Source organism: Fukomys damarensis, unplaced genomic scaffold (assembly GCF_012274545.1).
Source record: "Fukomys damarensis isolate Sample0158 unplaced genomic scaffold, DMR_v1.0_HiC HiC_scaffold_3, whole genome shotgun sequence".
Lineage (NCBI taxonomy): Eukaryota > Metazoa > Chordata > Mammalia > Rodentia > Bathyergidae > Fukomys > Fukomys damarensis.
In genome coordinates this window covers 18,202,952-18,217,474 of record NW_022900915.1, presented here as the reverse complement: position 1 = coordinate 18,217,474, position 14,523 = coordinate 18,202,952, and the positions used below count along the sequence as shown (strand labels likewise).

Here is a 14,523-nt window from a genome sequence, read left to right as displayed (position 1 = left end):
TGGTTCAAAACGAAGGCTGCCTGTCTCTGGCTTGTTTTGTGAATGAAACCTGAGGGGTAAGGGGTGTACAAGGTGATGATAGCCCCTGACGTATTTGTTATCAGCCCATCCCCCCACCAAGGATCTGCAACAGGTGCTTCTGGGCTCTTTGGTTAAGAGCAGCCCCTGAGAAGCGAACGAGTGGTGGGCCGGGGTGGGGTCGTTCCTGTCAGGCCCATCTCACCTGTTCACCTGTGCCTGTGTCTCGCAGGTGGACAGCGCTATGTCCCTGATTCAGGCAGCCAAGAACTTGATGAATGCCGTAGTGCAGACAGTGAAGGCGTCCTACGTAGCCTCCACCAAGTACCAGAAGTCGCAGGGTATGGCTTCCCTTAACCTTCCTGCCGTGTCGTGGAAGATGAAGGCACCTGAGAAGAAGCCATTGGTGAAGAGAGAGAAGCAGGATGAGACACAGACCAAGATTAAGCGGGCATCACAGAAGAAGCATGTCAACCCTGTGCAGGCACTCAGTGAGTTCAAAGCCATGGAGAGCATCTGAGTCCATGCTCGCCAGCTGCCCAGCCCCAGGTGTCCTGAGATGTTATGTTCTGCACCCAATGCGTTTGCTAAGTAGAGAACCTAACACTAACGTTAGCTCCCGTAGAGGAAGCGGCAGATCTGAACCCAGCCAGGTGGTAAATTCTGCAAGGACGTTAATTACATACTTGTAAGTTGGTCACAAAATGCTTGTAGAGTTCAAAGAATATTTCTAGCTATATTTTTTATAAAAGTTCCATAACCAAAGAGAATCTCACATTCACTTGTCAGTAGCACTCTTGCCCCTGTGGGGCTTGCTGGGTTGCTCAGGAGCGAGTGGCCCCCTCCAGCCCAGGGGCCGCAGTGAGGTGCTGAATGACCAAAGGTGATCTGGGCATCTTAGGAGATAGTCTTTGGAAAAGGAGTGGGGCGGAGAGGTCAGCCTTCCAAGGGCTAAACCACGTGAAACCTAACATAATGTACCCTGAAGAAAACTGATTACTCTGTATGAAATGAAATGAGAGCTGTAACGCATGGCTACAATTACTAATGTACTCCGCTGCAGGACATTAATAAAGTTGCTTTTCTTGGGTTAGGCTGTTGTCCTGCCATAGTCAGAACTTGCTTTCTTCCCCCTTTCTTCCAGCTCCAAATGCAAATTCCATCACTGGGCTCTCTAATGAGTGTAATGTTTCCTGCCTTGGGCTTGCAGCTGAAGCCTGACAGTAGCTTTTGCTTAGGCAATAATTTAGACTTTATCTTATTTGTGATTACTATAGCTACAAGGTATAATTTTGCTGTCTTATTTAAATTTTATGTATTTCAATGTTTTTTACACTAACTTTTCTCAATAAAGTCCACTCTGAAGCCAGGTCAGAGTCCAGAGTCGTCTTTGCCTTTTCTTATGAAGAGCTACATCGCCACAATTCCTGCAGGGCCTCACAGGCACATGCCAGCCCAGAGGGAGGACTGTGCCCCTGGGCCTGTCGAATGTCCCAACCTGCATCAAAACCCCGGAGCGGCACACTGACTCATTCTGTTCCATTCTCTTCTGGCTCAGCCAGGTTGTCCCAGGAAGCCAGCTGGTACGCCCAGCCGCATCCTGCACTTTCCACTTGGGTGCCCACACGATCTCTGGCTGGAGGCACCCCGAGTGGGCTCTGCCGCTCTCCTCCACCACGCGCACAGCCCTTCGCCCTGCTGTTATCCCCACTCACTGCCGGCTCATACTATCAGGCCCCTCACTTCTATGTCCAGGTACCAAAAAATGAAGATTAACTCACTACTTATCACCTGGCCTAAGCCATCAGTGAGGACAAACTGCTCCAAGTCAGTCAGCGTCTGATAATCTATCACCTCGGGACTTCCTGCAGGCTGAGAAGCTGTGAGCAGCTCAGCTAGGTGGCTCTGACATCTTGACTCTCACTGCTCTTTGTCACTCTGCTTCTGCCCCTGTCCCGTCCTCCCTTAAGCATGCTAAGCATGTCTCACGTTGACCTGGGCCTTCATGGCTGCCCTGTGTGGAATGTATTTCTGCAGCAAAATCCTAGTGCTTTCTTGAACATCTACTAGTGTCTCCACTGTCAAGTTCCTCTGCTGCTGCCCGTTCATACCGCTGTCCTCTGCCTTCCATGCGTCTCGAGTGTGTAGGCAAGCAGCAAGCAAGCAGCTTTATTCTGCTCACTGCAGAATCCATGGCCCAGGACGCCTGCTCAGGGGCACGAGAAATCGTGGCTTCATGCTCCTCAGCTGCCCACCATCCCCAGTGGCCTCCCGGCCTTTCTAAACCCTTGCCAGCTGTGGGACATTCGCACAGCTTTTGCTGCCCTTTGTCATACTCCGCCTAAGCACTGGATCCACACTGTCCTCAGCTGTTTCACCTGATGTCACCACACCCCACCAGCCCCTGGGCTAAGCCCCACTTCCCTATAGCAGAGGCCAAGGCCCTGCAGCTCCTAGGGATTTCTGTCAAGGTCCCACCAGCCTTCATCCTTGGCCCTGGAGACACGTGTCTGACCAGGTCTCACCTCTAAAAAGCCCTCTGGCTGGCTGCTGGCCATTTCTCTCCAACACGAGGCCCTATCATCTGTACCCATGTGGCGCTCTGAAGGGTTTCCCAAGGTGCCTGTGCTTCCCAGGAGGCCCGTCACAGCCTGTCTCTTCCTCAGGCATTACCTTTGCTGTATCTTCATCCTTATCTTAATGGAAGTCTTGCCTCATTGTCCAGGCTGACTTCAAACTTCAGGGCTCCAACCCGTCTCAGCCTCCTGGGCAACTGGAACTACAGATGTGCACCCCTATGCCTGGCTCACGTCTTTTAGGATAGCTTTCTCTGAAGCAGTATCTTTTAAGTTGTTTGAGGTGCTAAGCACATTCTCCTAATACATATTAAAATAGCATTTGGGTAAATATTCACGATCACTTAAAGTCACCCCCCCCATTTACCACGATGAAGAATGCCGGGCCGCCCCTGGGCCTCTGTCTGGCTCCCTGCCCCACTGCCCCAACCTCTGGTGTCAGCGTGGCCTCACCAGGAAGCACGTTTTCTTCAGGGAACAGCGAGCATGTGTCCTGTTTGCCTCCGGTGTCTAGCAAAGGTGCAGCTTGTGCTTGACAACGTCATTGAAAGTCTCAAACCATGAACTGATTAAGCCCACTCAAAGGTACTGGAGGGCAAGGAGCTGGCAATCGGGGAGGCACTAGAGGGCTTGTGGAGCCCCAGCTGAGGCTCAGGTGCCGCCCAGAAATCCTGCAACTCCTCTGTTCTCATGGGCACAGCCTGGGCCAACAGTGAGGGGTGCAACTCCGTGGCTGAGCCAGCTCTCAGGAGGCGCTGGCTCCCCGCCCCCATCCATGGAGGACCTCTGCCTCTGTCCTGCTCTGACCCCTTTAGTTTGGGGGGGGCAGAGATTAATTGTCCCAGGTCCCCGTGGCACCCCTCAGCTTGTCATGCTGCTCTCCTTACCACCCTGCAGGGCTCCCCCCCCATGGCCCCCAAAAGCCATTCTGCAGCTGTGATCCCATCCCCTTTCTACCGAGGCCAGCGTCGCCTATCCACTGAGGGACATGAGAAGGAGCCCTTGATCTCCATCTCGTCTGTACAGCCAGAAAGTGTCGGTGTAACTGTGCCCCTTGAGCGCCCCTCACCCGTTTGACTTCAGACCCAGTGCCTCTTAACACCCTTAGGTTCCAATTGTAGGTGGCCGCTTCTTCCTCCCTGGTGCACCTGCCTAGGTTTCCACACTTCCACACCCCTCCCCCATGCCTACTTATCCTTCCCAGCGCCGGCGCGTTCTCCTCAGGACTCTGGTGCCAATGGGGAGCATGGCTTGGGTGTGGGTCCTCCTCTGTGTGCAGCCATGGGCGGCCAGAAGATGCACAAAGACACTCCTTTATTATGCACTTTGTGGCTGTAAAAAAATTGCAACATACAATTTACAAATAACATTAAAATCGGTACTATCCTTCAGTGGAAAGCCTGCCTGACTGATTCTTGAGGAAGGTGTTCTCCGATTTTTGCTGCGTTTTCATATCCACAGCCAACCTATGGTTACCGCTGACAAAGTCTAATTGTGGCATGAATGCTGCTTGATATTTTCAGTTACTTAAGGATTTAGATAAAGTAAAACAAAAACATGTTGGGATTGAACTTGTTAGGTGACTTCTTTGCTGAATCAGACGGCAACTGTCAAATACCACAAGACACTTCCTGTTAACTACCACAAACAACACACAAATTTAATTGGCATTATCAACATTTTCTTCATTAAGTCCAGACTATCAACAAAACAAGTTAAGCTTAGTTTTATAGCTGGTCCCTACTTCCCTGGTGTAAATACAGCCACAGCACCAGATTCCAAGCCAAAGTAGGCAGTCCCAGGCTTGGAGTTGGGGACAGCAGGTGTGGCATCTCCCGAGCACAGACCTGGTGAGACATAACCAGGGGGTCTCCTGGGCCAGTATACCTTTGTATAATTGAGGCTGAAATTCACATGAAGTAAAATCCATATTCTGCTGTATGATTCTAGGATTTGGACATCTGCAGCCCCAGAACCCCACTATAAGCAAGATTCAGAAAGTCAACCCCACATGCAGCTCCCTTGTGCCCTCCGAGTGGAGTCAGGTCATCCCTACCTCATGTCTTACAAAAACTTTGCCCCTACAGGTTTGTTTTGTTTGGCAAGGTCTCACTTTTAGTTCAGGCTGGCCTCGAACTCATGGTGACCTTCCTGCCTCAGCCTCCTGAGTGCTGAGATTACAGGCGTGTGCCACCACGCTTGGCTCCCTAGTATTTGAAACTGCATGTCATTCTGAGTAACACAGACACACACCATCCACCTCCATCTTGTTGATGATGGCAGGCATCCTGGTGTGTACACACTGAGGGCGCCACTTGCTTGTCACGTGGAGCCACCTTGGCTCTCAGGTTGTCACAGTATCACAGGGCCCATGTACAAGAAACTTATTTTAATAATGACCCCAAGATGCAAGAGTAGTGACAATTCTGACGTGCCACAGAGAAGCTGTGAAGTCCTCCCCTTAAAAGGCAAAAAGTTCTCCACTTGATAAGGAAAGCGAAAAAAAATCACAGACTGAGGTTTGCAAAGCTCCACAATAAGAATAAAGCTGTGAAATTGTAAATAAAGATATATGTGCTAAGTTTGCTCTTATGCCTCAAAATAGCAAGTTACAGACACAGTACACGGTAAGTACTTTATTGATTTAAAAAGTCAGGCATAGTGGTGCACACCTGTGATTCCAGTGACAAGAGGCTGAGGCAGGAAGATCACAAGTTCTTGGCCCAGCCTGGTCAACACAGCAAACCTGCCTTAGCCTCCCAAGTGGTAGAATTAGAGGTGTGTGCCACTACGCCCATCTTCCACAGGATTTTCTACATTGACAATTCTGTCATTTGAGAATATAGCCTTATTTCATCTTCAATCTGTATGCTTTTTATTTCCTTTTCTTGCCTTAAAGTACTGCCCAGATTTCCAGTACAATATTGAAAAGGAGTTATGAGAATAGACATTCTCGCCTTTGTCCTCAATCTGAGGGAAGGAATTCAGTCTTCCACCATCAGGTCTGATGTCGGGTGCAGGGTTTTATGTCGTTTCCCTTCATAAAGTTAAGGAAGCCCCCTTCTATTCTGAGTTTGCCAAGAGGTTTCATTACGAATGGGTATTGGATTCCGCTGCCAAGTTTTTCTGCTCTTTTGAGATGACTGTGTGGCCTTTTCTTCAGTCTGTACATATGGGGACTTGAGCGAAACTAACTCACTTTCCGAGCACAAACTCCACTTGGCTATGTTGCATTATCATTCTATAAATTATTACATTTGATCTGCTAATACGTCACCGGCGATTTCTGCACTGAGGGTATTGGTACCCTTACCATAGGCTCCAGCACCTCCCCTCCTGTCCCCTCCTGGCCCTCTTTCATCTACAGCATGTTTTCCCTCACAGTCTCTTTGATATTGTATCTGTGATGCTGACCTTATTCACAACTTTGGAAGTGTTTTCCGGAAGATCGTGTAGAATTTGGATATGGGAGAATCTGCCCATGAAAACATCTGGGCCCAGAGTTTTCATTGTAGGGACATTTTAAACTATGAATCCAGTTCCTTTAATATAGGATTCCAGAACTCATCTATTTGTTCCTGAGTAAGTTTTAGTAGTTTGTGTTTGTGGCAGGCAGAACAGTGGCTCCCCAAAGAGTCTCACACCCTAATCCCTGGGGCCAGTGAATGTGTCACATTCCCTGGCAAGGGGAATTAAGCTTGTGGATGAGCCGAGCTTACCAACTGACTGGTTTTAAGATAGGAAAGACCCTGAATTATCCAGACCCAATAGAATCACAAAGGCCCTTAAAAGTGGAAGACCAAGGGCTGGGCATTCAGCTCTGAGGTGAGAGTCTGCCTACCATGCTCAAGGTCCTGGGTTCAATCCTGAGCAGAGCGAGGGGAAAAAGGAAAACAGAACAGAAGAGTTCAGAGCTCTGTGATATGAAAAGACTTTGACTTGCTTTTTCTGGCTTAGAAGGTGGTAAAGTCTCTGAGGCAAAGAATTTCCTCTAGATGCTGGGAAAAGCAGGAAACAGATCCAGCCCAGAGCCTACAAAAGAACTGCAGCTCTGTCTGATGCTGACAGAACTGTGTCAGACTTTGGAACTGTAAGAAAGTAAATTTGGATGTTTTAGGGCACTAAGTTCTTGGTGAGTTGTTACAGCAGCAATAGGAAACTGATATGGTGAAAAACCACTTTTCCACACTATCACTATCATGTGGATTTTACAACCTACTCATCTGGAGCTGCGTGTATATATTCAGTTATCCTTTTAATGCTTGTAGAGTCTACAGTGCTGTCCCCTTTCACTCGAGGTTGGTGATGTGTCTTCCCTCTTGTCCAAAGAACAACTTTTGATTTTCTCTTAGTTTATCTGTCTTCATTAGTTTCTACTCTTCATTACTTCCTTTTCTTCTTTCACTGCATTTTTTCTTACTGGTTCTTATTATATTACCTTTGCTTTCTAACCCGCGAGTTAATCATAAGCTTATATAATTTAACTTTTAACAGTGGCTGTGTCCAACACCCAGCTCACCAGGCTTCTGACCCCCATGCCCAGCCCTTCTCATCCCTGAGCCCTTCGCTAAGGCTCTAGACTGTGGCCCCAGCTGCCTGTTGTCCTGTAGACACTTCCATATAAACACATCCAAGCCATGCCACTGCAAAGTCCCAGTCCTTTTCCATCTTCTATCCCCCACTTTGTAACTTGCACCTCCACAGAGCCCTCAGCTCAAGCCTTGAACAAGGCCTCATCTTCCTTGCCTCTTTCCTCACCAGCCAGAGAGGCAGGGACCTCCTAACCGCCTATAGGCACAGCTGGTGGCACCGCGGCCTTCTCACCATCAGCTTCTCCTCACACCCCCTTGCCCCTGGATTCTACATCCTCTACCGCTGTCCTGGCCCCTTCTCTTGCCACACAAGAGGGACCCAGCACAGCAGGCCTCTGTCCTGAACACCTCCCTGTGGCCTGTGAGCTCACTTTCCTTTATGTTGACCGGACACTTCCGGGCCCTTCCCGCCCGAGTCCTCTGCCCCAGTCCATACCACACCTCCTCAGAGGCCTCTGGCACCTCTGTCCCCTCCCGCTGCCCTGCTGTCCTTCAGCTCTCCGGCACTCACCTGGTATCGTACCGTATGCTCACCTGTCACGGTCCTGCTCAGAGCCCGGCAAGGCGTCATGGGGCTGGGAGCAGCGAGCCCCCTTGTTTCTCCACTCCATCAGGGTGAGGGCACAGTCCCTGGCAAGGCTCACAGGGCACTGCAGCACAGGGTCTCCACTGAACCACGAGGCTCTGCTCCGCCTGCCCTCCAGCATCATTCACTCCTGGGCCCTCCCAAATGTTCTGAGGGCGGAACCCTCTCCACTTTAACTGACTTGTCCTCCGAGCCTCCTGCAGGTCTCGGCTCAGTTATCTCAGTTACCTCCAACTAGGTGGGGCCTGCTTAGTGCCTTCACAGTACCCGCAACACTGAGCCCGCCTCCCACCATACTGAGCTCCTGAGGGCAGGGCCTGTGACCACTTTAGAACCATGAGGCCTGATAAATGCTAATGTGCAATCAATAACATGGCAATGAAAGAATAAATGAACAAATGAATTTTTTTGAAGCCTGCTAAAGGCTAGGACGGGGACCTTCACCCTCACCCCACCCTTGTCATCTTCCCACCATGGGCCAAGATGAACCCAGCCCAGGATCAGGGCATGGGCCAGTGGGGTAGGTGCCAGCCACTGCCCTCAGGCTGTCCTGACAGGCCAGGGGAGGAGGAGAAGAAAGAAAGACAGGCCCAGGCAGAAAGGCTGCATCACCTGTGATCCAGGGTCCCTAGGACATGCCCAAAGGGAAGGCAGAGAAGAGGATCCTCAGACCTGCAGCCAGTAGTCAAGGAACTGGGCGGTGACTGAGCAGAGTTCCAGGTCTGCTGCTGCCTGCTCCTTGAAGGACCCAGGACAAACACCAACTGGGCCAAACAGGTTCCTTCTCCCCAGTGCCATCTGGGAAGGAGGACGAATCTGTCTGCACTTGGCTGCAGCTCTTCTCCTGCCTCCTCACCGCAGCCCCAGGTGCTCTTCCCCTTGCCCCAATGGTCTCTGAGGGGTTCACAGCCCCAAGTCTCCCTTGGCTGTGTGTGCTGTTGTCTGAGGACACTGGGAACTTGGTCAGGTCTCTGCTGGCAACGGTCCTTTGGGCACAACCCTTTCCATACCCTGAATTGGCACCTGGTGGTTAGAGAGGCCATGAGGACTTGGGGATGTCCCACCCCAGCCATGCCCACTGTCATCCCAAGGGCCCTTGCACAATCTCCCCAGAGCACCGTACATTTTCGCCAGGTCTGTCCCAGGCCTGCATCTGCTCCACAACTCATTGCTCATCTCTGCAAGGACAGCCTCATCCCCCCAAACCCTGAGGAGCCTGCCTCCTGCTGCTGGCTGTGGCCAGCCCAGAATGGCATTTCTGAATACTGCTCTGCATGGACACAGCAGCTCGGCCAGGACGCCTGCCTCCTCCCACTGCCTGACAAAGGAGCCGTGACTCCTTCTGGTCTCACACAAGCCCACTGTCCCAGCTGGCACTCAAGCTGTGTGACCCAGGCGAATCCCTGAGCCTCCCTTGGGCACCGTTCTCTCCTCTGCCAACTCCGCTCCCAAGTGGCTCTAACGGCTGACACAGACAGTGTCCCACCCTGGGAAAGTGCTGCTCCACAGTGCCTGGGGTTCCGCTTCCCACAGGCCTGGGAGGGGCTCTGCGCAGGCCACAGCTCTTGTCACATGCTTCCTGGGCATCTTGGTGTGAAGTGAGCAGAAGAGGGGTTGAGAAGAGCCAGGAAGGGGACTGCAAGGAAGGAGCCCACCCACGTACCCCCATGCTTCTCTGGGCCTCAACATCCCCTCAGCCCTGCAAAGCGGAGATGTCTACAAACTAAGCCTGGAGCCAGAGAGAGGAGAGGCCTGCCCCAAATTGGCCTTCCAGACTTGGACTCCTGGAGGTGGGAGGGGCTGCCTGAGCTAGCAGGAGGGAGCCTCTGGTGCACAGGGAAGGGCTGAAAAACAAATGCACCAGAATCCAAATCAGGAAAGCCCAGAGCTGAGGGTTGCCATGGCAACTTGCAGCAGGCTCCTGGCCTGGCACTCAGCCTCCCTGGGCTGGGGGCTGGGACTGCCAGGCTTGGCTGCCCCAGCCCAGAGGCTGCCTCTTTAGCCTCCTTCCTAGACACAGGCAGGAAAGGCCCAGCTCACCCACACTCCACTGCTGGCCGCAGCCTCATCACTCTGCTCCCAGAGTAAGACCCACAGCCAGGGTCCTCCGGAGTTCAACCAGGCCCCTGCAGCACCCTGACAGCATCCCAGCCGAGCACCAGTGGGGAACTGCTCCTGGGCTTTGGCAGTGCCTGTGGTCTTGAAAAGGTTTCTTGAGCATGGGCAGAGGGAGCAGTGAGGTGATTCTCCAACCTTTTCTCAAACTGGGTGGGGAAGGGACAAGCATGGGTGTTGCCACTGCTATAATGCTTTATGCAAATTGTCTCTCATTTAAGGGCTTTCTCTTCTGGCAGATGAAGAATTAAACCCAGAGAGGTTAAGTGACTTCCCAAGGTCACAGAACTACTGCATGGTAAAGAGCCCAGACCCTGCCCCTGGACACCTGGGACTGATCATTCAGGATCACCAGTGGCCTATTACCCAGTGACCCCACCAACTACCCTTGGGGCTGCCCAGGCACAGCCCCCAGCCATAGGACTGAGCCCAGTGTACACAGACATGGAGACAGACCACAGCCTTCATGTCTTATTTAATAGCCAAGCCAGGCCTGCCCAGATGAAACTCACCCCACAAGGGAAATCTTCCCTCCGGCCTAATGCCTTCTGAGAAGCCCACCTGAGCCAGTGCTCCCTGGCCTCACTCACAGCATCCTAGTCCAGTCCTGGCATCAGGGCGACAGCGTCATCTCAGCTCCCTCAGTAAGCTGTCGATGGAGCCCAGCAGCTCCCGGAAGTAGCCCTCATCCTCGCCTTCCTGAAGCTCCAGGGTGGCCAGCGCCTGGTACTCAGCCTGCAGGCTGGCCAGCGTCCTGCTGAGCTGCGGATCCTGGCGGTAGTGGTCCCGGCAGGTGGCCAGGAGGGCACCCAGTGTTTGCAGCACCTTCTCGCGGGCGTCATGTTCAGGCAGTGCCAGGAGGTGGGCTGTGATCTCGCACCAGCCCTGTTCCCGCAGGCCGGGCAGGAGATGCACCTGGCGGTACTGCTGCAGCTTCTCTGGGGACACATCCTGGGTCAGCTCGGCCTCCTCCTCAGCGAACATCTGCCATCCACACAGCCAGGTAAGGTAGGGTAGGGTGGCAAGAAGAGAATACAGAGGGCAGTCAGTTCACACCAGGCTGGCTATACCCCTCAGGTGCCAAGACATGAGGCTGAGCGAGGAGACCGTCCTGCTTTCTCCACGTCCCATCCATCCACCCCACAGCACTCATCAAAACACCTATGCACGCTGCCAGGTGTCAGAGAAACCAAAATGGTTATGTGGTCCCTGCTCCCATCCTCTAGCAAGAAAATAAAAATTCCTGAACAGCGTGAGGAGCAGATCTAACGGCACAGTATGGGGGCAGACGGCTGGGCTCGACTTCCTGTTCATCGCTGATTTGCTGAATGACCTCCCTGAGACCAAGGCCATCATCTCTCATGGGGAGACACTGTGCGGGCCCCTTTGGGATTGGGGAGCACTCGGTGGAACAGTGGGTGCACAGCCAGTATCCAAACACAGTGCACGTTCAACAGATGTGAGCTTCTGTGTCACGTACTGTGACAGCAGGTGTCATCAGCATCACCACTGCAGGCATCCTCACCTCTCTACAGTATCAGAGGGACTCTTGGGTTAACAGGAGTTGCCCATGGGGACAGAGTGACCGGCCAGCCCACATGGGAGCACGACAAGCTTCAGTCCATCTCAGTCTGAAGAATGGCAGATGGTTCTGGTGGAGAAGTACGGTGGCCCAGAACACACTGGGCCTAGATCATGGCTCTGGGCATGCCTCCATGGAGGGTGGCCTTTGTGCCAAGAGACAGAGGAGTTGGGGAAAGTCTGGGCAGTGAGTCACATGCTTAGCCTATGACTGCAGATGCAGAATCTCAGCTCCACCTGCAGAACCTATGGGAACCAGCCCTGTAGGCTGCCAGCCAAGAACCCAGCTTATCTAAAATGCCAAGGGAGGCTGTGGCAGTTTCTCACACAGCCGCACTAAACACACTCTGACAAGGAAGCAGGAAGCCCTACCCACTCCCAGGGGGCAGAGAGTTGAGGGAGTTTGCAAAGATCAGGGGCTGTGTGGGGCACGATGACACCATGGCCACAGAAGGCCACGGGCTAACAGCAGGACAAGCCTATAGCCCTTTTCCACTCTATTTCTAAATCCTGCCAGTTCCCCTCCCAGCCTTCCCTGGGCCTCTGCTCTGTGCAGCCTTCTTCTTGCAGGATGTCTGCAGCCCCCTCCTCCAGTTCCTGTCCTGCCTCTTCCAGTCCTCTGATGGCTGCCAGTCATTTATAACTGGCTGGTGTCTTTGTTTTTTGGCATGGTACAGGGAACTGACCCAGGTTCTTTGCATTGAGCTACATCCCCAGCCCTTGTTTTTATTTTTTATTCTGAGACACAATCTCCTTAAATTGCTAAATTTCTAGGCTAGGCTTGAACTTTCCATCCTCCTGCCTCAGCCTCCCAGAATGCTGGGATTACAGGTGTGTGCCACCACACCTGGCTAGAGACTGGCAGTTCTAATGATAAAGTCCAAACCCCTTCCTTGGGAGGGCTTGGCCCTGCTGCCCCACAACCACCTTACTCTGATCCCTGCTGCACCACTTTTCCCCTGGGGCCTTTGGAGTTGCGTCTCCCCTCCAGGTTCGTTCCCACAGGATGGACTCCAGGCGCCCCGCCCCCCCGGGGCCCAGCACCACTGTGCCCACTTTCCCTGCCCACAGATAGGCTCCTTAGCTCCTGTGAGCTGGGAGCGTCAGGCAAACAATGACTGAAAGTGCTGGGAGGGCAGAGCTACGTATGGACTGCTTGCCAGCACCCGGCTGAATACCGAGCAGGGCAGGCTAGTCAGCTCTGGCCTCACCCGCCATCTGCAGGCTGTAGGCTCTTGGGAGAGGCCCATCACTGGCCACAACACAGAGGAGGGAAAGCCTGGGCCCCAGCCAATGCCAGAAGGGACAATGAAGTCATCATGGGAATTCCTTGCTCTAGATGCTGTCTTCCAATACCGAAGCTTTGGGGCACATGGCACCCCCATTAAGCAAGCTGATACTGTCACTTTCAAGCACCTTGGGACCAGCCTAAAATGTGGCTGGCTCTTTTCTTCCCCGCTTAGGAACTGTAAGAACAGAGAGGCCCTGACTGCCTTAAGCTCAGCTTGTAGGCAGCTCCCAGCCCTGTAGCTCTCTGTCCTCCTCTTGGGAAGAGGATGGCCATGTCTACACCATCCGCAGAGAGGCCAAGCCCACCCTCCTTGTCCATGACCCAGCTCTGACTGGTGGCAGAAGAGGCACTGCCCTGGGACACAACAGGAAAAAGATCAGTTTCTCTCAGGAAATGCCAATGTGTATGTCGTCCTCCAGACTCACTGGCCAAACTTAGGGTACCAACTATGTCCAAACTTACTAATTGACTCTGAGCACCACAGGGCTGCCTGCTGTTCTGATTACTGGATCTCTGTAGCTGGGGGTGGGAGGGGGTACAGAATGAGTGATGAGACCGCAAAGGGGTGAGAGAGAGAGACAGTACTGAGAGAAACAGGCAGCTACAAAGAGTGGACCCTCCGCCTGGAAGCAGCGGGTGAGTCTGGAGGGTGAGAGCCTAGGAAGAGAGGGTGGTTGGAAGTCCCCAACACAACAGCAGAGCCAGGGCTGCCTGGTGAGGCTCCGCCAACCAGCAGTCTGTCCTGGGAATCAAGGGGCCCAAGAGAAACAACTGTAGAAGCCCTGCCAACATGCTCTGCAGCAGCTAAATTATGAAACTAGGCCTGGCTGCTTCTCTCTCCTCCTTAATTAAAATGCTTCTTGGGCTCTCAAAGACCAAGGTGTGCTGATCCCAAGACTCCTCCCAGGGAACAAAGGTGCGGAAGCTCTCGAGGCTGTGTGCTGAGCCCTGAGCCAAAGCTCCCATTAGAGGCATCTCCACGAGTCTAGAACTGTAACCTCACCATTCCAGACCCTGGCTCCTAGCTGCTATGATGACTCTGTCCCATCTGCTTCTCACCCCACCCTGTGCCTTTCACTCCATGAGGACCAAACCTGGCTATTCGGGCCCTCAGCCACTCTGAGCCCCTCCTTGCACAGGTGGCTCTGGCCCTGGCCAATGCCTCCTCCCACTCTGCCTCTCCAGCACTCAAGTTTCAGCTGAGGTCATCTCCCATAGGACATCCTCCCTTGATGTTCCCAGTCTCTTCAGTCCATCAGCCATCCGTCCACCGGGATAGATTTCGGAGGGGGCCTGGGAGGAACAGCCAGAAGTAAATACAAAGGGATGGGGAAGGAGGGAGGATCTGGGTACTCACCTTCTCAGTGACCAGGTCGTACAGCAGGGTAACCACGCGCACAGCCAGCACCTCCATATTCTTCTCTTGCACCAGGCCCTTAAGCACCTGCAGGCCTCCAAGCTTCAGGAACTGCTGCTGGGCATAGGGGAAGTGGCGTAGCAGGGAGCACAGTGCAAACAAGACCTAGGAAGCACAGGTCCGGGACCAGTGAGGAGTGACACAGAGCTGGCCTGGCCCCAAGGCCCATGATAGGCAGCCAGAGCTGACCCAGTGACCCAGCCCAGCACCTTTTCTTCCTAGTCCCAATACCCTTGAGTCCAGTTGCCCCCAGAAGCCAGGGTGGTGAAAATCAAGAGGGACTTCTGCTACCTTCAACATCACCATGAGGACGTCTGGTGGGTAAAACAAGAACCCAGGCAGGAAGC

At 53.0% G+C, this 14,523-nt stretch overlaps 2 protein-coding genes across 4 annotated transcripts in view; one reads left to right on the top strand and one right to left on the bottom strand.

Moving 5' to 3' along the window:
- The window catches only part of Ctnna1 (catenin alpha 1), a 160,178-nt gene extending 158,791 nt beyond the window's left edge, over positions 1-1,387 (top strand). For both annotated transcript variants that reach the window (XM_010613786.3, XM_010613787.1), the window contains exon 18: positions 251-1,387. In XM_010613786.3, coding sequence (XP_010612088.1) covers positions 251-538 — 288 coding nt within the window. In that variant the 3' untranslated portion in view covers positions 539-1,387. The remainder of the gene's footprint in view (positions 1-250) is intronic.
- Sil1 (SIL1 nucleotide exchange factor) overlaps positions 588-14,523 on the bottom strand; it is a 255,643-nt gene continuing 241,707 nt past the window's right edge. For both annotated transcript variants that reach the window (XM_010613783.3, XM_010613784.3), the window contains 3 exons: positions 14,117-14,281; positions 8,385-10,871; positions 588-3,926 (listed from right to left, as the gene is read on the bottom strand). In XM_010613783.3, the coding sequence (XP_010612085.1) occupies positions 10,515-10,871; positions 14,117-14,281 (522 nt within the window). In that variant the 3' untranslated portion in view covers positions 588-3,926; positions 8,385-10,514. The remainder of the gene's footprint in view (positions 3,927-8,384; positions 10,872-14,116; positions 14,282-14,523) is intronic.